Genomic DNA, 27,636 nt, shown 5'->3' with positions numbered 1-27,636 from the left:
ACGAGCATAATGGCGGACCAACAACAAATTAGAGATGCGCCAGTGTCTTTTAAATCAAAAGTTTGAGCGCACTTTGGATTTCGTAGTGAATGTAAATAAGTAGACGTGGTTAACTCGGCGCTCTGCAAGTTGGGAATACTCTTTTGACCTACTTTCAGTCTGTAGTTTCGTGATTCCCTCCAGTCCGGCGCTTTCTCTCCCACCCGCAGTGCTCATGCAGGGGTGCAGGTATCTGCGCGCGCCGCAAACCCCCGTTTTGGCAGACACGTGTGGAGTCACCAGAGCCTCACAGTCCAAAGACAAGCGCAAGAATAAACAAACCTAAAGACAGAGAGTCGCAACACACTAAAAATGCTCATCTAATAGATCATTTTTTCCCTTCATTTACAGATGTCGTGATGTATTTTTATAGAATTGCCAAGCGATATATCGATTATCGCAGAATCGGCGCATTGTGATACTATCGATATCGAATCGTATCGGGAGGTACCCTGCGATTCCCATCCCTACTGCTGGGCGTCAAAACTAGCTGGTTTGGCCTCTGCAAGTCCACAAATCACTATTGCTCCATACATCACACCGATATGTGGTGCAAAATGAGAGAGTGTGCGAACTTGTGTCAGAGACTCGCAGCAGCAGATTCAAGCAGTTGTAGTTATGTTCATCTGTTTGAGTTGGAAAGATGTCCAAGAATAAAACCTTTAATTTGTGAGAAAATATTTGACAAGCATTCAACTCTCACTTCATGAATTAACATAAACTCGTCTGTGAACGCTTTCTTTTGGTGCAGGTGTGTGAATGTGTTTTGCACCATATTTACTGCAGCAATCGTAGCAAAAGATGTGAGTGCACGAGTATCTTAGTTTGTGATTTGTATAACTGGATTTGTGCACTTGCACTGAAGGATTCAAGAAGATGTAATGTCTTAACATAATATTGCTGTGACAATAGGGTTGTTTCTATTTAAATAGCTCCGTTTACACATTTAGTATAAGGGGGTCCCTGCTCCATGCATCTCTCATCTAAGGGGTCCTTGCCCCAAATAACGTTGAAGACCCCTGCTCTAAAGCATTCGATTTAGATCTCTGTTGTGTAAAAGGTTTGCATTTACCATAGGGCTGGGCGATTTGACCTAAAATCAAAGTTTCTATTAATTGAACATTTTCTCTCGATTACGATTATTGAACGATTATTCCGTTTTTGTTTATTTTTCTTTGTTTTTTTGCCCGCGTAGATCACTGATTTCTGGTTTGTAGTGTAAATATGCCCAACTAAAGGTGGGGTATTTTTTCTAATGAAACATTTCTTATCTCATGTTATTTTTAGATAATCAAATAAAATACCAAGTATTTATGGTTATTTACTGAACATTTCGAATAATAGTCATCTTTGTGTTATTTTTTGGAAAAATTTCCTCTGCCACTGAAGACAGGAGAACAAACGCAACACAAATCAGCAAATCATCTGTGTGCATGTGTCGTGAGAAATCGGGTGTACTTTAGGACCCTGCCTGGAGACACCAGTCCTGCCGTCATAAGAGCTGTCACGTGAAAGAAACAGTGTTTTTAATAGTTGAACGGAGCTTAAAACTCATCAGTCTGTCTAAAGAAATATGACGTAAACGTGTTTCAGTATATCTATATTTCTCACAATATGCACATTTTTGGACTAAAAGTCTTGTGATTACTAAACGGGAGCAGACCTGGAAGAATGTCTCGTATCAACTGTACCTGTCTTTCACGCATATTACTAGGGCTGCAGCTATCGATTATTTTAGTAATAGAGTATTCTACTGATTTTCCATCGATTAATCGGGTATTCGGATAATAAGTACTTTTTCTTTATTAAAGAGCAATACTAAATATACAAGAGAAAATAAGACAGGTCTCTTAAAATGAACAACTAATTTGTTTCCTTTTTAGAAAAATTAACATATTGCATACATTAATATCTGTGGAAACTAAACCCATTTAGTACATTCCATTGCCATATTACATTCAAAATGCAATATAGGCCTAATACAAATGTATAAATAAGAAACATTCATAAAAATAGAAAGAAAAATTTCAAAGGTAAACAACTGACTTCAGCTTATGCATGATGCATTTAGTTTATCTAAATTAGTTTTTTTTTTACTATTAGTAATATACAGTATTTGTCCACATAAAAATACCGAGTTAACCGGACTTTTATTTTGGCAGGTCGTCGGAAGATGCTTATTTTTAGTGTGTTAGCTTCACTCAGTAAAATGTTCTGAAATAAACTCTCAGAGCAACTCTGGAGATGAAGTTCATGTGTTCATGTCCTCATAAAGCGCAGACGCAGACAAATTCACAAGCATCACGCGTGTAGCATGTTAAACTGTGCAGTTCATTCACGCAGACACGCAGAACAGCCAGATGGCATGTGTAAATAACAGGATTCGGCGTCCACTAGTCCGCATCTAGTTTTATGGACACTTTTTTTTCTAAAATCAAGATGGCGCCGCAGATGGCAGCTACTGTGCTTTGCTCTTCAGTGTTTGTACTGTTTTTGTTTGTTTTTCCTGTTTTTTGTTTCTCAAATATGATCAGTTTTATCAGGGATGACCTGCTGAACATTCGGCAGAACACACCACAAAATCTTTTACCAGTTTTTGAGTTTTCTGACGTTTCGCTGGACATTGTTGTTGGCGGAGCCGTAGCTCTGGTCAAACGCTTCAGGAGAACGCGCAGACGGGGGAAGCGAGCCGGCGCGCTTGTGAAGCTCAGACAGCGCGGATTTCGAATGCCGTTGCCTAGCATCCATCTGGCGAATCTCCACTCTCTACCCAACAAAACGGACAAACTCCTTCTGCTTTCCCGGTTTAACAAGGACTTTTCTAACTCTGCTGCTCTGTGTTTCACGGAAACCTGGCTGAACGGCGCCATTGCAGACAGCGCGTTACAACTTCCTAACTTCCAGCTGATCAGAGCAGATCGCAACGCGGAATCAACGGGGAAATCGCGTGGCGGCGGGATGTGCTTTTACATCAATGAGAGGTGGTGTACAGATGTAACCGTGTTAAAGAAGATGTGCTGTTCAGATCTAGAAACACTCTTCATTAACTGCAAGCCGTTCTACTCGCCGCGGGAGTTCTGTTCGTTCATTCTCGTGAGTGTTTACATTCCTCCGCAAGCGCACGTGAGCTCATCTTTACAGAAACTTGCTGATCAGATCACAGACACAGAACAACAACACCCGGACTCTGTTTTAATTATTCTCGGGGACTTTAATAAAGCAAATCTCTCCCGCGAACTGCCAAAATACAGACAGCACATCACATGTCCCACCAGAGACAGTAATATATTGGATCACTGTTACACAGCAATAAAGGATGCATATCACTCTGTTCCACGAGCAGCTTTAGGACTCTCTGATCACTGTTTGGTTCATCTTATCCCGTCCTACAGGCAGAAACTTAAATCTGCAAAACCTGTATTAAGAACTGTTAAAAGATGGACTATTGAAACAGAGCAGGATTTACAAGCCTGTTTCTCTCTCACTGATTGGACTGTTTTTGAAGCTGTTGCCACCGATCTGGACGAGCTGACAGAAACTGTAACTTCATATATCAGTTTCTGTGAGGATATGTGCATCCCTACCAAGTCTTATCTAACTTACAACAACGACAAACCGTGGTTCACGGCAAAACTCAGACCGTTCCGTCAGGCCAAAGAAGATGCTTACAGGAAAGGGGACAAAGTCTTGTATAAACAGGCCAAATTCACACTGGAAAAGGAGATCAGAGGGGCAAAGAGGAATTATTCTGACAATTTAAGGAACAAATTATCTTCCAGTGATCCTGCTTCAGTGTGGAAAGGTCTGAAAGATATCACCAGTTACAAGACACCATCCCCCAGCACTTTGGAGAACCAACAACTAGCTGACGACTTGAACAAGTTTTATTGCCGGTTTGAAAAAACACCCCACACCCGCCCTGAACACCTCTCCACACAACCATTCACACCTTCAGCAACCCCCCTCTCTCCCACACCTACAATTCAGATCACTGAAGAAGATGTGCGCCAGGTCTTCAGAAAGAACAAAAGAAGGAAAGCACCAGGCCCAGACGGTGTGTCACCAGCCTGCCTAAAAATATGTGCTGACCAGCTGGCCCCCATCTTCACACAGATCTTCAACAGATCACTGGAGCTGTGTGAAGTCCCCTCATGCTTCAAACGCTCCACCATCATCCCAGTCCCAAAGAAACCCAAAATTACTGGACTTAATGACTACAGACCTGTGGCTCTAACGTCTGTGGCCATGAAATCATTTGAAAGACTGGTTTTGGCCTATCTGAAGGACATCACTGGTCCCTTACTGGACCCCCTGCAGTTTGCCTACAGAGCAAACAGGTCTGTGGATGATGCTGTCAACATGGGACTGCACTTCATCCTTCAGCATCTGGACAGACCAGGGACCTATGCGAGGATCCTGTTTGTGGACTTCAGCTCCGCTTTTAACACCATCATCACGGACACCCTTCAGAATAAACTGGCACAGCTCTCCGTCCCCACCCCTGTCTGTCAGTGGATCAACAGCTTCTTGACAGACAGGCAGCAGTTAGTAAAGCTTGGTAAATTCAAATCCAACACCTGCACCATCAGCACTGGAGCTCCTCAGGGCTGTGTTCTCTCCCCACTGCTCTTCTCCCTTTACACGAATGATTGCACATCTAAAGACCCCTCTGTCAAGCTCCTGAAGTTTGCAGACAACACCACACTGATCGGCCTCATTCAGGACGGTGACGAGTCTGCTTACAGACAGGTGGTCAAGGAGCTGGCTGTCTGGTGCAGTCTTAACATGCTGGAGCTTAACACGCTTAAAACTGTGGAGATGATCGTGGACTTCAGGAGAAAGCCCCCTGTTCTCCCCAAACTCACCATCATGAACAGCACTGTGACTGCAGTGGAGTCATTCAGATTCCTGGGCACCACAATTTCTCAGGATCTGAAGTGGGACACTCACATTGACTCTATTGTTAAAAAGGCCCAGCAGAGGCTGTACTTCCTTCGCCAGCTGAGGAAGTTCAACCTGCCACAGGAGTTGCTGAAACAGTTCTACTCTGCCATTATCGAATCCATCCTCTGCACTTCTATAACTGTCTGGTTAAGCTCAGCGACCAAATCTGATCTCAGAAGACTACGGAGGGTAGTCCGGACTGCTGAGCGTATCATTGGTACAACCATCCCCACTCTCCAAGAACTGTACTCATCCAGAATGAGCAAAAGGGCTGGTAAAATCACTCTGGACCCCTCACACCCAGCACACTCCCTTTTTGAACTGTTACCGTCTGGCCGACGCTACAGAGCACTGAGCACCAGAACAACCAGACACAGGAACAGTTTCTTCCCTCAGGCAATCCATTTTATGAACACTTGACATTAAACGCGGAACACACAACTCTATTTTACATTATTTATTCACCAAATTTGCACATATCAGACCTGTATGTACATAATTGTCTATATTGTATATTGTGTTTTTGCTGTTTTGTACATTGCCTATTTCTATATTATTGTATATATTTTTTTATTTTTTATCATCTGTGTTCTGTCCTGTTGCTGTCTTTCTGTTGCACTGTGGAGCTTCTGTCACTATAACAAATTCCTCGTATGTGGAAACATACTTGGCCAATAAAGCTCATTCTATTCTATTCTATTCTATTCTATGCAGCCGGAAAACAAGTTTCACTCGCAAAATAGACTAAAACAAAGTAAAATAGCACTTCACCATTTCAATAAGCTCTCACTTATTTATCAGCATGAGAAATACGTGTGAGCGTGTGAACAGACTATAAAAAATGTGTGTTTCTCACGGTGAATGCGTGACTTTAATAAATGCAAGGATGACAAGGATGGCATGTTTATTTGACTTAATTCGCCTCAGGAGTGCTTCCCAAGCACCTGTATGGAGAAGATACATAGCACACCAAATGTAAATCTGTGAATTTATGTAATTTAACCTTACAACTTGCAATAGTCTTTAATTACTAAATGAAGATGATCCTAGTGATGATCCTTAAAGATGATCCTTAAAATTACTTGATATATAAGCAATAATATATAAAGGACTGTCATGTAAATACTAGCGCTGTCAACGTTAACGCATGCAATTAGGGCTGCAACTAGGGATGGGAATCGCAGGGTACCTCCCGATACGATTCGATACGCGAAACAGGGCTCACGATACCGATAATATCACAATGCGCCGATTCTGCGATAATCGATATATCGCTTGGCAATTCTATAAAAATACATCACGACATCTGTAAATGAAGGGAAAAAATGATCTATTAGATGAGCATTTTTAGTGTGTTTGCGACTCTCTGTCTTTAGGTTTGTTTATTCTTCTAATCTGGGAGCATCACCACAAGAAATATGTGGGTACTGCCGTTCTGGTAAGCACAGTGTAGGTATGAATTTAGATCTTTTGTATTTGAAAAAAAATTAGATACTTTGTGCCAGAGTATCGATAACGTCTCGCGGGCTGAAATGTCGCGATAAATCGCCATATCGATTTTTTTTCCCACCCCTAGCTGCAACTAACGATTATTTTGATAATCGATTAGTTGGATGTTTATTTTTCATTAATCGATTAATCGGATATACATGTAATTACATCTTTTGCTTATAAGTAAATCAGATATGGGAAAAGTATACACAACTGAACTTATTAGCCTTCTCCCAAAATGTTGTGAATGTCTCCATAATTAACACACCTGGTGAGTTGATTCAGGTGTGTCATATTAGAAGCAACTGACAATAGTCTCTCCCAAACGTGGGAGCGAGGGGAGGGTCAGCCAAGGAAATCATTTTTTGTGCCATGAAAAGTGAGATATTTGTCATTCAAATGTAGTAAAGTACAGTAAAAAGTAAACAGAAAAAGTAATACTTAAGTACAAATACTCAAAAAGTGTACTTAAGTACAGTACTCAAGTAAATGTACTTCGTTACCCACCTCTCAACTAAATAAACCACCAAATCAGGGTATTTACCCTAATATGTACTTTGCAAAGTGCAAACGCCACAAATTGGGTTTTACTAATATAATCTTTAATTTTGTCATTTAAACACCTCTCCCTTTTAAACTGTGCAGCTTGAAGAGATGCATGCAAAACACGTCTGACTTTAAAACTGCGCAACTTGTGCCGCATGGAGAGACGCAACCACGGAGAGACACGTGTGACTTTAAAACTGCGTACCTCGCGCTGCACTGAGAGACACGTGTGACTTTAAAACTGCGCACCTTGCGCTGCACTGAGAGACACGTGTGACTTTAAAACTGCGTACCTCGCGCTGCACTGAGAGACACGTGTGACTTTAAAACTGCGCACCTCGCGCTGCACTGAGAGACACGTGTGACTTTAAAACTGCGCACCTCGCGCTGCACGGAGAGACACGTCTGACTTTAAAACTGCGCACCTCGCGCTGCACGGAGAGACAAGTGTGACTTTAAAACTGCGCATCTCGCGCTGCACGGAGAGACACGTGTGACTTTAAAACTGCGCACCTCGCGCTGCACGGAGAGACACGTGTGACTTTAAAACTGCGCACCTCGCGCTGCACGGAGAGACACGTGTGACTTTAAAACTGCGCACCTCGCGCTGCACGGAGAGACACGTGTGACTTTAAAACTGCGCACCTCGCGCTGCACGGAGAGACACGTGTGACTTTAAAACTGCGCACCTCGCGCTGCACGGAGAGACACGTGTGACTTTAAAACTGCGCACCTCGCGCTGCACGGAGAGACACGTGTGACTTTAAAACTGCGCACCTCGCGCTGCACGGAGAGACACGTGTGACTTTAAAACTGCGCACCTCGCGCTGCACGGCACTGAGAGACACGTGTGACTTTAAAACTGCGCACCTCGCGCTGCACTGAGAGACACGTGTGACTTTAAAACTGCGCACCTCGCGCTGCACGGAGAGACACGTCTGACTTTAAAACTGCGCACCTCGCGCTGCACGTAGAGACACGTGTGACTTTTAAACTGTGCACCTCGCGCTGCACGGAGAGACACGTCTGACTTTAAAACTGCGCACCTCGCGCTGCACGGAGAGACAAGTGTGACTTTAAAACTGCGCATCTCGCGCTGCACGAAGAGAAGCATCCACGGAGAGACACGTCTGATTTTAAAACAGCGCAGCTCATGCTGCACGGAGAGACACATCTAAAATGGTATTTTAAAAGGGAAGAAGACGCGCTTGATTTATAACTGCATGACGTCAAGTGACGTCACAGACCAACTAATCGATAATGAAATTCGTTGATAACGAATTTCATTATCGATTTTATCGATTAGTTGTTGCAGCCCTACATGCAATTCATTTTTTAGATTAACACGTTAAAAATATTTAACGCCATTAACGCAACATCCGTTTTTTCTGTCATCATTGTCTAGCGTTACATTATATAATCATGCTCTTATTCATATAAAGGCCTTTAAACTATTTAGGCACGATTTGAAATGGTTGTATTGACACGTCCAGTATAGATTGACAGCTTCTGGCTGTGGAACACGGCTCAACGCAGTGCGTTGCTAAAGGGTTGACATGGGCTAAAGGCTGCCTCAGAATCTGTCAGAGAGCGCACCAGTATTAACTTCTCTTTCGTGCTTGAATGAACAAAAACACACAAGATTATGCCAGAAAGCACATTTTGTCTAGTATATTCGCAAGCACAGTCTTCAACGGGTTAAATAAAGTCTTAAATGAATGCAAAGAGTAGTGAAAATAGGAATCGCATTTTAGACCTAGAGCAGCATCTCTTAAACGTGCTGCTGTGATTCCTGTCACTAATGTTAATCAAAGAAGAAAAGAAAAGAAGAAATCAATGTGATTTTGTAGCTTTAATGAGGATTCTTCTGTATTTCATGTATTTAGCAGTAAAGACTGTAAAGTGTTTGAGAACTTTATTTATTTTCTGTATATGTCCTTTAGACAGATAGGAAGGGCACACTTATTATAATGGGTTTGATTAGTAGAAAATATATATTTAAAATAAAGACATCAGTTGCAAAGCCAACAATATTAGAATGTTGGCTTTCATTCATAAAATGACGCTGTTAAAGAAATGTGTTGTTTCTACATTCATGTAAAAGTATATTTAAAAACATCAAAGCTGTTAATTTTTTTAATCGATTGACAGCACTAAAATAAACATGTTAAACAAAATAAATAGTGTGTGTTTAATTTCACTATATACTTTTTTACTATATACGTGTGCGAATCCAGCCAAACTTTCTTCAAGGTCACAGAGAAAAAATAAAAAAGTTAAACTAGAAATTGCATCAGATACAGATATATAAGTGCAAAATATCAGTGTAAAACACAGATGCTGAAACAGAGAGGCACTTTCCCAGCACAGGTGTACAACATGTTCTGTGTTTGGGTCTCAGGTGCATATGTGCTGATGATGATCATCTTTCCGGAAGTGTAATTTCAGAGGGTGAAGGTGAGGCTAATAAAAGACACATACACAAACTTTACTCCCATAGTCTTTCTCTTAAAGGGATAGTTCACCCAAAAATAAAAATTCTGTCATCATTTACTCACCTTTGAGTTGTTCCAAATCTGTATAAAAAATTTTTTTTGATGAACACAGAGAAAGATATTTGGAAGAATGCTTATAACCAAACAGATCTCGCCCCCCATTGACTGCCATAGTAGGAAAAATTACTTAATCTTTTTTTGTGTGTGCTGTTGAACACAAAAGAAGAATTTTTGAAGAATGTAGGACAGCAAACAGTTCTGGGGCACTTTTGACTATCTTATTTTTTCCTACTATGGTAGTCAATGGGGGGCGAGATCTGTTTGGTTATAAGCATTCCTCCAAATATCTAAATGTATATAGATTTGGAACAACTCGAAGGTGAGTAAATTATGACAGAATTTTTGGGTGAACTATATGGAATTCCAGACCTGACTTAATTAAAAATAAATAAATACAAAAATAAATCCATGAAGCAATGTAAAAAAGCAAAAATAAATGACCATTTATACTTTTATTTCCTTATTTATGGGTAATTATATATTTTTTCACGTTTATTTATTTTTTCATTTATTTATTTATACATTTATTTATTTCCACTTTTATTTATTTCCACATTTATTCATGTATATATGTATTTATTCCTACATTTATTTATTTTCACATTTATTTATTTCTACATTTACTTATTTATGTATTTCTTTGTCTGTATGCTAATGAGTGGGGGCGTGTTTCACCTCAGACATTAGCAATCGATCTCANTGACTTTAAAACTGCGCACCTCGCGCTGCATGAAGAGACACGTGTGACGTTAAAACTGCGCACCTCGCGCTGCACGAAGAGACACGTGTGACTTTAAAACTGCGCACCTCGCGCTACACGAAGAGACACGTGTGACTTTAAAACTGCGCACCTCGCGCTGCACTGAGAGACACGTCTGACTTTAAAACTGCACACCTCCCGCTGCACGAAGAGACACGTCCGACTTTAAACCTGCGCACCTCGCGCTGCACGAAGAGACACGTCCGACTTTAAACCTGCGCACCTCGCGCTGCACTGAGAGACACGTGTGACTTTAAAACTGCGCACCTCGCGCTACACGTAGAGACACGTGTGACTTTAAAACTGCGCACCTCGCGCTGCACTGAGAGACACGTGTGACTTTAAAACTGCGCACCTCGCGCTGCACGGAGAGACACGTGTGACTTTAAAACTGCGCACCTCGCGCTGCACGGAGAGACACGTGTGACTTTAAAACTGCGCACCTCGCGCTGCACGGAGAGACACGTGTGACTTTAAAACTGCGCACCTCGCGCTGCACGGAGAGACACGTGTGACTTTAAAACTGCGCACCTCGCGCTGCACGGAGAGACACGTGTGACTTTAAAACTGCGCACCTCGCGCTGCACGGAGAGACACGTGTGACTTTAAAACTGCGCACCTCGCGCTGCACGGAGAGACACGTGTGACTTTAAAACTGCGCACCTCGCGCTGCACGGAGAGACACGTGTGACTTTAAAACTGCGCACCTCGCGCTGCACGGAGAGACACGTGTGACTTTAAAACTGCGCACCTCGCGCTGCACGGAGAGACACGTGTGACTTTAAAACTGCGCACCTCGCGCTGCACAGAGACACGTGTGACTTTAAAACTGCGCACCTCGCGCTGCACAAGAGACACGTGTGACTTTAAAACTGCGCACCTCGCGCTGCACGGAGAGACACGTGTGACTTTAAAACTGCGCACCTCGCGCTGCACAAGAGACACGTGTGACTTTAAAACTGCGCACCTCGCGCTGCACGGAGAGACACGTGTGACTTTAAAACTGCGCACCTCGCGCTGCACGGAGAGACACGTTGACTTTAAAACTGCGCACCTCGCGCTGCACGGAGAGACACGTTGACTTTAAAACTGCGCACTCGCGCTGCACGGAGAGACACGTGTGACTTTAAAACTGCGCACCTCGCGCTGCACTGAGAGACACAGTGTGACTTTAAAACTGCCACCTCGCCCTGCACGAGAGACACGTGTGACTTTAAAACTGCGCACCTCGCGTGCACAAGAGACACGTGTGACTTTAAAACTGCGCACCTCGCGCTGCACGAGAGACACGTGTGACTTTAAAACTGCGAACCTCAGAGGTGGGCGGAATGGCCAAAAATCTATTTCACGGAATGAGTAATTTTATTTCACGGTAACAATATATTTCATGAAACAATCTCCCATTATAATTCTATATTTTATACCTCATTTTACTTAGATTGATTTAACTAATTTATTTATTACAGTTCATTTAAATGCTCACCATAGTTAAAATGTAGGCAAGTTATGAAAATGTACTAAAGATATCAAATTAAGTTCTGATAATCAGATGTATTATTTATTCATATTTATCTTCTGGCTATATCATATGTATACAGTAGGAAGATAGACAACATATATAACAATAAAGTATGAATTTGCACAAACAATGAGAGTACAGTATTTGACGAGTGTTATAAACTGGTGTTCATGGGGTCTGTACTGTAGGTCTTTATCGCTCTTCACTCTCTATTTTAGTGTGTTGCGACTCTCTGTCTTTAGGTTTGTTTATTCTCGGGCTTGTTTTTGCACTGCGTGTCTCTGGTGACTCCTCACGCGTCTCCCAAAACTGGAGGTAGAAGCGCGTCACATCAAAGCGCTCACGAGCATCATCGCGCATTTCAGTGCAAGTTTCACCTTGGCTCGCCTGAAGTTAAACTTTATAAAACTATTAACAGCTTTTAAAAACAACCTGACTTCTGAAATACGTGTTGAGAATGAGCTTTTTTAAATGCTGGCGCAGATCCCTGCACGAGCACTGCGGGTGAGAGAAGCGCCGGACTGGACTACAGACTGAAAGAAGGTCAAAAGAATGTTTGATACGTTCATTTGTTACGGGTGGATTAATTCATTAGTTTTTTTCCTAATTTGCAGAGCGCCGAGTTAACCACGCCTACTTATTTACATTCCGTGGAATACACAGAATAGAAAAATCTCTTACGGTTGACATTTTATTCTGCGGTAACAGAATATTCCGTCATTCCGCCCAGCCCTAACACACACGTAGGCCTACCGTACCTTTAAGTGGCTTAACCAAAGTGACTTTGACATATTAAAAGTTCTAATAAAATTAGATGAAAATTACAATTATTAAGTTATATAATACATTACTTTTATTCAACCAAACAGACTTTTTATCAAATAAAGCTTTTTTTTATCATTTTCAACTAACTTTTCGGCCCATAATAGCCAACTGAATTAACCATTCTTACTAAATGAATAAAGCTCATTCACATCTTGCATTCTCTGTGGTTCACTTTAAATGATCCAATTATCTCTTATATTTGCTAGTGACTGAAAAGTTCAATAGTTTAAATGAATCTGTTTAAATGAGTCATTCGTGTGCATTCATACTGGCGAACTCGCTGTGTACAGTATACGCTGATTCAACGATCCAACTGCACAGCTAAAAACATTACAATGATATACGTCATGTTAATTTAAAGAGTACATAACTAGGGATTTTTAAGGTCCTACTTTGGTTTGTGGAGTGTCCAACAACAAGTTTATGTACAGAGAAGGTGTAAAAACACCATTAATTCGTAATAATAGGTAATTATTCTAATCTTACCTTACTTCTTGACTGACTCTCAAATGGTTCGTTGCGCGATTCATCTGTCTAATCCCCTACTTTCCGCTAGCCTAGTCTGATGTGATTGGTCAGATGGTCTAGTCTGCTGTGATTGGTCTACCGCGAATGAGGCTCACGAGCTACAGTGTTTTGGGGGAGAAGAGTGAAGTTTTCGCAGGCAGTCCTAGCAAAACGTAGGCGGGGACTATATGTATTGACGTAAATCCGCAGCGGTTCGCGAATCGGACTAGGGACGACTTGTTTGCATGAGTCAGAGTCGACTCCCTTTTTTCCAAGCCAATAACTTTGTTATTCATTCACCTTCGGATTTACAACTTGGCAGATTGCTTACTTTCAAACACGGCAACATTACACACTGCATGAAATGTAATTTTCATGATCTCATGTTATGTACTCTTGAAATGAAAAGGACTTGGATGCAGAACAAACAGCTGTCAAACACAGCCAGCTCTTGTTCTGCAACTCTTTTTAGCGCCTCAGTGTGCTGATTACAAAACAGCGCCTCTACTGTGGCGCAATGCAGCAACTGCAGTTACAAATGACAGTCTGTTAAATGCATGCAGCATTTCTTGTGAAGACAAACGACATAATTTTGGCGAGAGTCTGAGGCGGCACGATATTTGACTGAGGCGGCCGCCTCCAATTTCTCTATGCAGGAAAAACCCTGCATGGAAAAATAAAGAGTACATTCCAAATTTTCATTTAATCAGCATTTTTATATGTATTGTGGCCATCCAGTCAGTGTCTGTTGAATAAATAAAAAACTCAGGAGTGGCATAAAGTGATCCAACAGCAATGTGAAAGACTGACAGCGTGACAAGACACATAATAACTGTGATAAAAATCTAAGTTATCTAAGTAGTTTTTTGCACTTTTCCTAAATACACATGCAAATGTTACTGTTGTATTGCTTAAAAGTGAATATGAACTTTGCTGTATTTGAGGTCTGAAAAAATAAAGAGCATTTTTTCTGTTGTTTAGACTTGTTTCTCCAGTTTTCATTTTCTGCAAATAAATGCAGATAGAAACAATATTGTTATTTGAAATTTGGGAGAAATATTGTAAGTAGTTCACAGAATGAAACAAAAATGATAATTTTACCTCAACACATACCTATAAATAAGAAATTCAGAAAAATTGAAAATAATTATGAAATGGTCTATTATTTTTTTCTGTGGCTGGCTGTATATTCATATACTTGTACATTAAGAGTCAATGTAAAATTGGGAATATTTTCACATTTTAAATGGGGGTCAGGTGACTTGCTGGGTTATTTTTCCACCTCTTGGTTAAGGCTATAAACATGTTTTTGTCTTTGGAAGACTACTGCACTAAAATTATTAGAGCTAGTATGTTATGGGAATCTGAGTCAGTCTGTGTTATCTGTAACATTGTTTGTTATTTAACCAGAGCTGAGAGCAGAAACAAACCGTGCCTTTGTTTACACCAGTGTTTTACCTTGAACCTTGATTTGACCATTAAGCTTTTATATTGTTCATTTAAGGCCCTGTTAAACCTCTACTGAGGGCTGTTAGACCCGTATTACAAAGTAATTCATCAATATAGATGAATTTGTGATGTTCCACTGTGTTTCATTATAATAAGTCATTTCAGGTGTGTGTTTTAGTGTAATATTGTTGTTCGTCTGTCATGTCCAGGCTAACAGGGCCCTCTGGCTACCTCTCGGATGGACCAGGAAATTACAAATACAAGACCAAGTGCACCTGGCTCATTGAGGGACAGTGAGTATTGTTTTATACTAAGTCTTTTTTTTAGGTTAGATCTATTGCGCAGGCAATAATTTAAATCTCAAACCCCATCCGTGAACAATACCCTGTAACTCGACTAGACAGAAACTATACCCTACATTTCCTATCATCTTTATATTTGCCACTGGATAAGAAGTCACATGCCAACAGCTCTGACTCGGAGACGGGGCGTGTGTACTAGTAAATTGATACTGAAAGTGGCTCCAGTATGATGCCAGCTTTAGGTAACTAATGAAATGAGACGTAAGGCTGTCGATAGTAATTTAATAGGCATAATTCTCTTAATAGACATAGTTCTTTTTGAATGCATTATCACAAACATTTCTCCAACTGCATTACAATGAAGCGACTAAATTTAGCTGCCCAGATCAGGTACAGAAGTTTGATTAAACACATTTTGGGTACTGCAGTACATTTTGTATCGGCACACAACTCTGGTGACAACACAAAATAATTGTTAAAAATAAAAACATGATAATAACCAGTTTGTTTAACATGAGTTTTACAAACTCATGCAAACTTTACTTGTTAAAACTGTCCCAAACAGAACCTGACATGTGCCATCATGTTTGGCTATGTAAGACAGAAGTGAGTTCTGAGAAACACAACATGTGTACGTTGGATGCCGGTTGATGTGTTTTTATCTCTGCAGGCCGAATTCTATCCTGAGGCTTCGCTTTGAACATTTCGCCACTGAATGCAGCTGGGATCACCTGTATTTGTATGATGGAGACTCCATCTATTCTCCTTTACTTGCTGCCTTCAGGTAATGTCTACATTTCTCTCTTTCTGAATTAAATTGTATTCAGGCAGTCGTGTCTGCGTGTGTGCGTGCGTGCGTGAGGAGTAAACCAAGGGAGAGAGATTTGAAGGTAATGTTAATCCAGGATGAGATTAGAATGCGGAGTCTTCCGGAGGAGCTGTTGTGTCTTGCTAACTCTCAACATGCTTAAATGTTGGAATGTTATCTGTGTGAATACAACATTGGTTGTTTACAGGTAATGCCAGTCTATTTGTAGTATGCAGAAATATCTTCAAATAAGCAAGTCAGTTCTTGTGTTCCAGTAGACCGTGCACAGACATAGTGTGTGGTAGCGCTTCAAGTTACCAGAGGTTGATTCCTTTCTTATACTCTTACCCGCTCTCATTTTGATATACTATCAAAAAGAGCTATCCGACCAATAGCATGAATTTGCGGCATGTTTTGGTTTCCTGTCAGCAGAAGTATAAAATGTTCCATGTTGTTCTCTTTTCTGTTCAGTGGTTTGATTGTTCCTGAGAGTTACAGCAACGAGACCTTCCCAGAGGTGGTGGCACAGTCTGGCTTCGCCCTGCTGCACTTCTTCAGCGACGCTGCGTATAATCTCACTGGCTTCAACATCTCTTACAAGTAAACATTTATTTCTGGAGCTATCAAGGCTATAGAAGTACTGTGTCCAAAATCTCCCGAACTGTCCGCTTCGACAGTTTAAGCAATATTGAAGTATGTTACAAAAGGTAGACAGCAACTAATAAGTCTAATAAGAAACCTAGTTTCCTACAAACTAGGAATTTGTTTTCCTACAAATTCGAAGGCATTTGTTTTAACTCAATTCAACTCAACTTTATTTATATAGCGCTTTTTACAATTTTCATTGTACCACAATGCATTACAACGAGCATTGTGTTATGAAATGGATCTTGAAATGTGTTATTCTGTTGGACTACCCTGTTGAAAAAACCAGCATATGCTGTGTTAGGTATGTTTTGATGCTGGTTTGACCATCTTAAACCAGCTATGGACCAGCACATGACCAGCTGGGGACAATCTTAAACCAGCACATGACCAGCTTAAACCAGCACAAACCAGCATCAAAACATACCAAACCAGCATATGCTGGTTTTTTCAACAGGGTATGAAATTGTAACCTAAATTAACCTCTATATTTGCTATAAAAACATATAAAGCTTTTCCTAATCAAACTGTAGTTAATGGATAACACAGTGCTTTTTTCCACTTTGTTGTTTTCTAGTTTTATGAGGATTGTGCTTATCTTTTGATGAGACCTGTTTTTAAAAAGGTTTTGTTAGCAAAGGCTGTTTTGGAACTGTTAATATAAGCTTTCTAAATAATGTGGAAACTGAGATGCATCTTAAAGGTCCAGTGTGCACTGTGTAGTTTTTATGAGGATCTATTGACAGAAATGCAATATAATATACATAACTACAGTATGTCCCTATGACATAATAAAGCGTTATGTTATCTATCTACATACCATTTCCACAGCAGCCCTAAACAAACAAACTGCTCTACAGAGCGGTATTTGTAAATACGTTATCTCCCTTGGCAAAGAAAAAAAAAAAATGACAACATCTTAGTCCTGTGAGAGCCACCACAGAGCTTTGAAAGGGAGGAGGAGTGGCAGAGTGAACCATTGGTTGCAATTCCGCTAAAATCTGATGCCGCTAAAATCGCCACATTTCTTCTTTAAAGGGTTGGTTTACCCAAAGTCTATCTCCATGTACCCACCCTCATGTTGTTTCAAATGTGTAAGACTCTCCTCTTACATGGATCAAAGTAGCAGATGTCAAGTAGTTCAACACAGCTCTTCTCCATTGAGTAAAGCATACACAGTGACCAGGGGTTATCAAGCTCTCGAATGAGGGTAACAGAGGACCCTAAAAGTAGTATACAATTCTAACACCCTATTCCAGGTGTTCTCACAATGCTTGTGTCGGCTTTAACCTCAATGTTGCTAAATGCCTTTCTTTGCCATTTATGATGTGGCAGGTCTGCAGAAGTGAGAATAAGATTTTGCTGGAGTTCTGCTTCTCCCTTTGTGTTCCACGAAATGACACAAGGTTGAGTGAACGATGACAGAATGTTTATTTTCAGCTGAACTAACCCTTTAGGCGGATGTACGCTAGAGAACATAGCTGAGAGTGGAAAAATGCAGGTCAGGGTAATTTAAGCAGAGAGAGACGGAGGGGATGAAGGGTCTTTGACCTCTGTGTCTTTGGGAGAAACCGCTCATGTGGAGTTCTAATGGTGATGGGGACGGTTTCTATAGTGACTGCATTTACAGCCACCCAAAGACATTTTGGAGCGCAGCGTCAACAGAAAATCAAACACCAGACCTGACACACACACACTAACACACTGTATACGCTCTATAACATTCACAAAATCACGTAACGCTGACAGACAGATGCTAGACCGCCTCTTATTCTCTGCTGTCTCCTTGTTTGCTGTTCATCTGTAGAGGACCGTGAGCTGCCTGCTAATGTGCCTGTTGTTGTAGCGTTCAGCACAAAGTTCTCACATCTAGCTAACTCCTCCCTTCTTTATGAGATAGTACTTTAACTGCCGAAGAAAATATTAAAATCTGAAGTTAAAATATTAACCAAAGAGTTGAAGTTAATATTTGCTTTGCTGATGTAAACACGTTATGGGTTCGTCCCTGTGACAACTGTAATACTGTGTTTGTATGGTAGGCTAAAGTTGGTATTGTTGCGGCCTTCTAAATTAAGATCTCGTGGTTTTAGTCTGAACGTCCGCTGAACGGTCAGATGTGGTTTCTTGGGGGAAATAATCAGACAATACTGGCAACATCGGATGTCTAGTCAGTACAAAACCAGACTGTGCACTTAAATGATTAATGTCCAGCTAAGCAGTGTAACAATGGGTTTACATAAGGTGTGGTTTACTGTAAGGAACATCATTCCGTTGAAGTAATTCATGTTTAATCTATGTGATGAGTGACAGGTTTAAAGGACATGACGCACTAGCACTGTTATAGTAGACAGTTAAGCTTTAAGTAGGTTTTCACAGTGTTGCCTGTTATTTATATTAATAAGAATATTGATAAGTATTGGAAACACATACACTACCGGTCAAAAGTTTTTGGACACTTACTCGCTGACTTATTCATATTTTTTTACATTTAAAAAAATGGTAAGCTCATCACAACTGTAAAATAACACAAAGGGAACTATGAGGATTAATGTTTCCATTAAAACAAAACAAAACAATAAAATTGGTCATAATTTATCATCTTAAATGTAGTCACATTTTGCCTAAACGTTCTCTTGCCATTTTCTCAAGCAGCTTCAAATTGGCGTTTCACCTCAAAATTCTTTTTAAATGATATTAAAGGATTTCCCACGTGTTCTGTGCTTTTACTGACTGTGCTTTTTTTCATTATTTAGTCAAAGTTATTAATTTCAAAGTCATTTTTTATTAAATAAAATGTTATTAGTTTATAATGAAAAAAAGTTTAGGTAACAATTCACACTATTAACTAGTTGCTTATTAGCATGCCTATTATTAGCATATTGGCTGTTTATAAGCACTTATAAAGCACATATTCTGCATGACCATATTCTACATCCCTAATCCTACCCTATACCTAAACCTAACAACTACCTTACTAACTATTAACAAGCAACAAATTAAGAGTTAACTAAGCAAAAGTCTTAGTTAATAGTTTATTTAAACCGAGAACTGTACCTTAAAATAAAGTGTGACCAAAGTTTATATTTGCACAATTATATTTTTGTTAAAAATAATAATTTCAGACATTTAGGCATACACCTTCAGATGAAAACCTTTTCAAGACAATGAGAAACATTTCATTCAAGTGTCCAAAAACTTTTGAATGCTAGTGTATTTATTGAAGCAATAAATATTATTTTTGGACTGAATAATAAATGGAAAGCAGCTAATGGGAGCCCAGAATAGATGTTAACACATTGATTAAACACACATCTCCTCCTAATATGATAAAATATAACGTAAGTTTTAACTTATTTGGAAATTTCTTTATTCACAATATAATTTCCATAGTTACGTTTGTGTTATTCCAGAGTTAATGAGTTTACTACTATTCTAAAATCTGGAATAATGTTACTGAGTAAGTGCAAATATGTATTAGACGTTCATAGGTTGTTTCCCAAAGAGACTAAATGCTGTGGTGCTTTCAGAACATGACTAGGTTTGATTTCTGACTCAAACATTGGTATGAGTTTGGAGGCAGAACACTTTGCACATGAAAGAATGAATGGACAGGTGGGGAATGTTCAGAAAACCAGTTTGGAAACAGTTACTTTTGCAATTGATGACACTGGTTTTGGTCTGGTTTATCAATACAGATTACCAGTTCTAGATATTTCTGTTTCTCTGTCCTGTGCAGGTTGAACACATGTCCCAATAACTGCTCTGATCGTGGTGAGTGTCGTGTGGGGAACTCCATCGAGACGGTTCAGTGTGTGTGTGAGGACGGATGGAAGGGGGAGGCCTGTGATGTGCCCTACTGCCCGTCAAACTGTGGCTACCCGCTGCGAGGGCAGTGTCAAAACAGCACCAAACGCTGCCAGTGCAATCCAGGATGGCAAGGTAGGTTGTGAGTTTGGGGCGGGTTAGCTGTTTGATCCACCAATAGCACACCAATATCATTTTCTGCTCTGTTTGGTGTAGTGGCGCAGGACACACACAACTCACCTTGAAGATTACTGCTTGCATTTGGTCTAAGCTTGTGGTTTTATTCTTTCATACACACATTTTTGTTCTTGTAAATGTTGCCCAAATCATTTCAAGCAGCTGTATGAATAAGAATTCTTAGGAAGGAGTGTGGTCACCTTTTCAGAGGTGAACTGTTTGTATCATATTCTTTCATAGAGGTACTACAATGAGATCTCACAACAGGTATCTGCACTTCTGTATTCTTGACAGATGACGTGGAGCTTTGCTGTGGTTCTTATTATCTTTTTTTATTTAATTTTAGTTATTATAATGAATGATATTATGAATAGACAAGTATTTTTTAAACTTTGGACTTATGAGGTTTGCTGTTTCTTCTACAACATAAGAAATGCATTTTTAAAAGTAAAAATTAAATTATGTGACACATCACACATTTGAGTGCAAGTGATTTTTTAAGTCAAGGATTTGTTTTGGGCTTTTGAAACAACTGCTAATAATGGTATTCTGGAATTGGCAGTTATCATGGTAAATGTATGTAAGGGTGGTTCTCTTAGGTAAGCGCTGAAGCTGGATTTTAAAGCACTGCCACCCACTGAGCTATAGAGGTGTGGGTCTCTCTCTATTGCCAGAAGTGATTAATCACCCATCTGTGAACAACAGGTTGAGCAAATCAGAGCTAACTCATATGTTCCTCCCCGGTTTCCTGTTATTTTATACATTTTTGGACCTGATCTTGTTGTTTACCTTTTTAGCGAATTAGCTTTTATGAAAGACATGAACTGAAATTGACTGTTTCACTGCTAAACTGATGCACATTATATGTGTAATGATTTGCATTAATTGTCCATCCATGCAAAAGCTGAATCTTTTATAAAATGGCACATATTTGCTTATACATTTTTTACCTCTGTTTTATTTTATAGCAAATACTCTAAATTCAATATCATCCAAATGTTGAAATGTAAAACATATTTTTGCACTGATGATAAACACTAGTGAGAGCCAGTATGTGTGTCTATTTCAGGCCCGGATTGTTCAATATCCGTACCAGCGAATGTTTCGTTCTGGACGCGTGAAGACTACAGTGGGTCCGGACTGGCTCGGGCGTCCCATAAGGCCGTGGAGCATGAAGACGTGATGTGGGTGATAGGTGGACACGTGTATAACTACACACGCTACCAGATGGTGACTGCGTAAGTACACGCACTCACTTTGCTCTTGTAGAATGGTAACTTTATTGTCTGACAGCTTCTGACCGTGTGTTGCTCGACCCTCTATTAGGTTCAAAATCTCCTCCCAAACCTGGATGTCTTTAAACCGGTCTGTCAACTCTGTAACTGGACGCTACGGTCATTCTGCCACGCTGCATGAGGTTTGTGTTTATGAATGAGATGTTGTTTAGTAGCGTTGTGATCAAGTTTCGCTTTGGTAAACAGCATTTCTGGAACATTACACTGTGACTTTGCTTTGCGTTGTAAGTTAGTGTTTACTTTGATATTAATATTAATTGGCCTCTGCTGATCAGCTAAATGGGGTCTAAAATGTTTTGTGGTTGAATCACCTCAACCACATTTAGAGGTCAGCAGAAACTGTTGAACCTCGCTGGCCAGTGTTGGGTGTAACTAGTTACTAAGTAATTAGTTACTGTAATTTAATTACTTTTTATTTGAAAAGTAAAGTAAGGGATTACTCAAAAAATTTCTGTAATTTAATTACAGTTACTTTTGATGTAATTGTGTGTGCAATAGTGGAATTGACATCAAAATTCAAAGTCTAACTTCAAAATCCGTGCTTTAATGTATAACTCTCACATTTGTAATACTTTGGTCAGTTAGTAATACTACTTTGCGTAGTTTTATATTATTTATTTGAGTGAATTAAAAGAGCCGTTTCATGTCTATTCTTGAATCACTTAGCTAATCAAGGTTGATATAGGATATAGAAAGTAATTAGTAATAAGTAATGAAATACTTTTTGGAGAGAGTAATTTGTACAGTAATTTAATTACACTGTTGAATGTGTAATTAGTAACTAGTAATTAATTACTTTTTCAGAGTAACTTGCCCAACACTGTCGCTGGCTACACTTGGCTTAAAAAACTAATAGTTAAATTGGAGATTTTGATGAACCAAAAACCACTGTAGACCAGTTGTAGACTTCCATCTCATTAGCAGTGAAACAGATTATTCACTTTGGATGAAAACTTTTGCTAAATGAAGAAATGTAGATCTTGTGAAGTTGAATGAATGTAATAAATGCACAGCTGCAGTTCATTTTTTATGAAAGCATCAAAGCATTTCATTCATGTATTTTCCTAGGACTGCACTAACTTTCTTATTATACTTGTTTGATTGGTTTTGGTTCATTTTTAGGCAGCAGTACATTTGGTGAGCATGATGTGTGTATTTGGCTTTGTTAGGATAAAATCTACATGTACGGTGGAAAGATTGACTCTACGGGAAACGTGACGTCAGAACTGTGGGTGTTCCACATTCGTAACCAGTCGTGGGTTCTGCTGAATCCACATGCTAAAGAGCAGTATGCTGTCGTTGGTCATTCTGCACATACTGTCCAGCTCAAGCACGACTGATCAGAGCCGGTCATACTGGTGGTGTTTGGACACTGTCCTCTATATGGATACATCAGCCAAGTACAGCAGTACAACATTGGTCAGCAGCACACATTCATGAAGTATCATAGTGTAATAGTTTACTCATATGACGATAACTGGCTAGATGTCACTATGAATATTTCTTAATATATATGTGATTGAATGCTTTTTGGCATATTCATTTTTATAGGGCAATTTCCATGTGGCCTTTTTGACAAAAAGCTACGGTACATTTTCAGAGTAATTGCCTAGTAGGAAAATGATTTAACACATTTTGTGACTATAGCGGGGTATGTTGTCACACTATTTATGGTTTTCATAATAGGAACCTGCCATCTAATAACCAATTTATGAAAAAATAAACTGTGAATTAATAAAAACAATGCAATATGTCTTCAACAAAAAGCACAGTTCAGCTTCTGAACTTGCATCAAGCACTAGTGACATCTACTCTGTAGTATTTTGAGCTCTGCTGCCCTCTGGTGTTGTAAAGACAGAACATCAAAAATCATTTTATACATCTGTCATCATGATAATTATTATGTTTCTCCCCTCAATAATTCTTGTTTTATACTTTCATTTTGTAGTGGAGAACACATGGAGTGTTTTAGACACACGCGGGGCGTTGGTTCAGGGTGGCTATGGGCATAGCAGTGTGTATGACCCTATCACCCGCTCCATCTACATCCACGGAGGTTACAAGGCTTTTAGTGCCAATAAATATGGCCTGGCTGGGGACCTGTACCGCTATGATGTAGACAAAAGAATGTGGTGCGTTGAATATCTGCATCATTTCATTTAATCCTAACTGCTTGCATGCTGTCCCGTGCTGATGATGTCACTGATGAATGTTTAGGTCGATTCTGAAGGACAGCGGGTTTTTCCGGTACCTCCACACGGCAGTGATCTCTGCAGGAAACATGCTGGTGTTCGGAGGAAACACACACAACGACACGTCAATGAGCCACGGAGCCAAGTGCTTCTCATCTGACTTCATAGCATATAACCTGGGTAAATACCCAACATCCCTTTCACCTAAATATCCAAGCAGCATATATTGAAACGGGTTAAACTGTAGGGTTACTGCACCATCTCGAAATAAATTATTGATTAAGATTTTTGTAATTTATGTTTATATAGGCTGTGTAAGTTTTGCTTATTAACAAGGGGAAAGCAAGTGCTTTAAAGCCTCATGAATTATAGATCAAGCTGTCAGTTTTCCCTCCTTATGCGCTCTGATTTGAAGAAAGGAACCTATTTTTATTTGCCTCGAGTTATTTAAATTGATGACGTTAATTATTAAGATAAAGGCAAACAATATCTTTTTAGGATGTGGAAAATAAAGGTTTTCATTAAAAGCACAGTCCCAACCCAGTAAATTGATCCACCCCACGGGTAAAATCAGAACATCTTTAATTAACCCTGTGTGCATTAGCTGTTCATTAACTTGAAATTGATCTACTAATTAAAACATTTAGTGCAAGAACAACAGTATAAAAAAGCCAAAAGTATCTATGAAATGATTTTGCTGTAAGCAGATCATGTTGAATGTAAGCCTGTGCATCTGAATGCTTTTTAACGCCTACCCTAAGGTTTTACTTTTCAATTTCAACAAAGAATTCAATTAATCCCCCAGATAAGTTTGACCTCCCATAGTGCTTTGCATTAAGAAAGAATTATGTGTGCAATGGGTTATGTAGAATTGCAGTTTGTGAGTAATAACATTCATTACATCAGATCTTGTATTCAGCCTTTGCAACTTCCGAAAATTGAATGAAATAAATGAATGCTTTGAGAATCAATGCTGAATCATAAAAAAATGTTTTTTTTTAATCAGCCCTGTTCAGCAGCCCAAAAATGTAGCTTGGGAGGTTCAAATGGGTTAAAGGTTTTGCTGTTCAGCATAGTTCAGTTAGCCTCTCGTGACAGACCGCTGAAACTACTAGCATCTTTCTTCACTGACTGCTATTGAATCTTTTGTAACAAAAGCCAGGTGCTTAATGACCTCATTCTTCAGGAAGCAATAGTACTTTTGGCTTGGCTTAGGACAAAAATAAAAACATGGGCACGCATTATTTTTTGTTCTGATGACTGCTGTGATATTTTGTGATATTAGTTATAGCATTACGTAGAGTGTATTACTGGAAGTCTCATATATGCTTTTACAGAAATACTTCCAAGATGAATAGCAAAACAGAAATACTGTTTTCATTTTCTAAAAGGTGATTGACTCAAAAATAAATGTCTCCAGCCTGAGATTGAGGATGCATTGAGCAGGTTGTGTACTGCTGGGGAGGGTCACGCCATTGAGATGAATGTGTATGCTGACGGATTGCTTCTCCAGCTGTTATAGGCCGCATTGGAGCGAATGCCAACAATACCAATTCAGAAAAACCCTTGCAAACGTGATATATTAAACAGCAGAAGTGACTGTCACACAGAAAGCGTAATTAGATTTCAGTGCATGTAGCAGCAAGTCATTAGAGACTGAAATCCACTCAGCAGGGGGGCTATTGCAGAAAGATGCGTGATTTGAAGTCATTATTTTATGACTGACACATTTAAGTTTTGTAATCTCTGGGGATGGGAGACATGTCTGTGTGATGCTGTTGTCTTGCTTTGCATTTAGATAATGAGGGAAATTCTGGTGTAACAGAGTTCATACACTAGAAACACTACAACACATCAGTTCACACACTACAGAGTGAGAATATCATGAGTGGGTGGACAGTTAGAGCATCTTTCAGGAGTTTGTAGTGTCTCTTCAGATAATACACAGGAAGTTTCACACGCATCTGATGTGATCGAGTTCACTTATACCTCTGTGTATATATAATTTCTGTGCCTCTTTTCGTGTAGGGGTGAGCTGCTCGTGTGGTAATTTGTTATTAAGTAGAGGTCTGTCTCTGCCCTGAGGGTAATTGCTCAGTTTTCATGAGCTTAACTCAATTATATTTGCCCACAGCAGACGCTGAGTTTACTGGTCTGAAGGTTTGCCAGCAGAGGGCAGAGTGATTTGTTACACAGTCATTTCTCCTCATGGTTCTCCTGCTCCTGTTAGATTAACTACCAGCTCCTTTCCTTTTAACATCTCGGCTGTTTTAAACCTGTTGTATCGTCTCTCTCTTGGAAGTTGGAGCAAACTCATAGTAACCTCTTCAAGGTGCAAGGATGTATTGTTTTGAATGTCTGAGATGAAATCAAGAAGTTTACAAATCTGGGAGAAGGTATCTATTAGCATTTCCATTTATCTTAATGACAGTTACCTGGCTTGCGTGATCCCACCACACTTTTTTGGCACCAGAAATTGAAAAAGAAATTCAATGTGTTTCTTTCTGTTTTCAAGCGTGTGATGAATGGACTATGCTGCCCAATCCAGATCTTCACTATGATGTCAACCGTTTCGGCCACTCAGCTGTTTATCACAATGGGTAATTATATTTCTTGGCAATGTTTTATATGCCACTTTTTTATGTTTGCGTAAGACAAGTGTGTTGGCTTACACAAGTTCTATTCCATCTGTCAGCTTCTTTTCTTGACCCTTCAAACCTGGTGACTTTGTGCAATACACCTAAAGGCGGATTTTTACTTCTGCGTCGTTGTCCACGTCGACAGCCACTAGGTGTCAGTGTCCAGAGGTGTGTTGCTTGTGTAACCAAGACAAGAGCCGAAGAAGAAGCAGTTTATTGCGTACACTGTTTGAGAAGCATTTAGCAGTGAAAGCGGCAAGTAAACTTTCACTTGTGCGGCTCGATTTATCTAAATAAATTACGTTTTTCTTTATTTGATAATTCTTTCGATTAACACGACGCTCACGCAGAGTTTTTTGACCGGAAGGAAGGGGGTTCAAGCAGACCAATCACAGCACTTGCTGTCCGCATCACATTGATGCGCTTTTCATTTTTAGAGAGGTGCGCGTCAGGCTACGGTGTAGGTCTGACGCAGAAGTAAAAATCGCACTTAAGGATAGGAAGCAGGAAGGGACACGTGAACTGTGAATAAGGATAATGTAAATTAATTGTATTGTTCATTTTCATAAAAATGTTTGACATTTGCTGCCTAATTGTCCAAATATCAAATGGAAATGGTAGTCTAGTATAATCTAGTTCATAAAATCTCCCAGTTCAGATTAGTCTAAGGAAGTCGTCATGAAGCAGGCTTGTTATTCATGAATGACACAGTAATAGTGCTTCAAAATAGTTTTATAATTTATAAACAAACACAGTTTTATAATCGCACACATACTTTTTTAGATGTTCTGCTGTGATATTTAAGCTGTGACTCAGTGTTTCCTACAGGATTTTGAGAGACTATGGCGCTGGATGATGTCACGTGCGATTTAGCATATTCATTTTCGCATATTTTGCACTCTCTGTTGTCAGACATGAAAGAAGTATAAAATAGTGACTAAACGCAACTCATTAATACTTCAGTCTAACCAGTTGTCACTTCCTCTGAACGACAAAAATCCTGATTTATAACTGCAACATTTTCCGACAAAACCACCTTACATCGATGTTAAAAAGATGTGATTTTGGTGAGATTTATTTATTTTTGTCTCATGCAGTGCAGAGCCTCTGTCGGGGAGCAATCTTAGTGCATATTTACA

General features: G+C 39.7%; 2 protein-coding genes across 3 annotated transcripts in view; one reads left to right on the top strand and one right to left on the bottom strand.

The window, feature by feature from the left end:
• Positions 1-344, bottom strand: part of LOC130558940 (E3 SUMO-protein ligase PIAS1-like) — a 4,301-nt gene extending 3,957 nt beyond the window's left edge. Inside the window, exon 1 of one of the 2 annotated variants that reach the window (XR_008963522.1) lies at positions 153-261. The gene's annotated coding sequence lies outside the window, so the exon portion shown is untranslated. Of the gene's footprint in view, positions 1-152 lie in introns of both variants that reach the window. The other variant, XM_057341685.1, reaches the window with a different exon arrangement.
• Positions 345-14,836: 14,492 nt separating this feature from the next.
• Positions 14,837-27,636, top strand: part of atrn (attractin) — a 42,954-nt gene continuing 30,154 nt past the window's right edge. Inside the window, 10 exon segments of the mRNA XM_057342254.1 lie at positions 14,837-14,928; positions 15,608-15,721; positions 16,217-16,345; positions 20,127-20,329; positions 21,441-21,609; positions 21,698-21,788; positions 22,836-23,085; positions 23,615-23,798; positions 23,884-24,038; positions 26,374-26,458. Of these exon segments, the coding sequence (XP_057198237.1) occupies positions 14,837-14,928; positions 15,608-15,721; positions 16,217-16,345; positions 20,127-20,329; positions 21,441-21,609; positions 21,698-21,788; positions 22,836-23,085; positions 23,615-23,798; positions 23,884-24,038; positions 26,374-26,458 (1,472 nt within the window).

This window comes from Triplophysa rosa, linkage group LG9 (genome assembly GCF_024868665.1).
Source record: "Triplophysa rosa linkage group LG9, Trosa_1v2, whole genome shotgun sequence".
Lineage (NCBI taxonomy): Eukaryota > Metazoa > Chordata > Actinopteri > Cypriniformes > Nemacheilidae > Triplophysa > Triplophysa rosa.
Note: the sequence above shows the minus strand (reverse complement) of the source record. Positions and strands in the feature narration are given on the sequence as shown.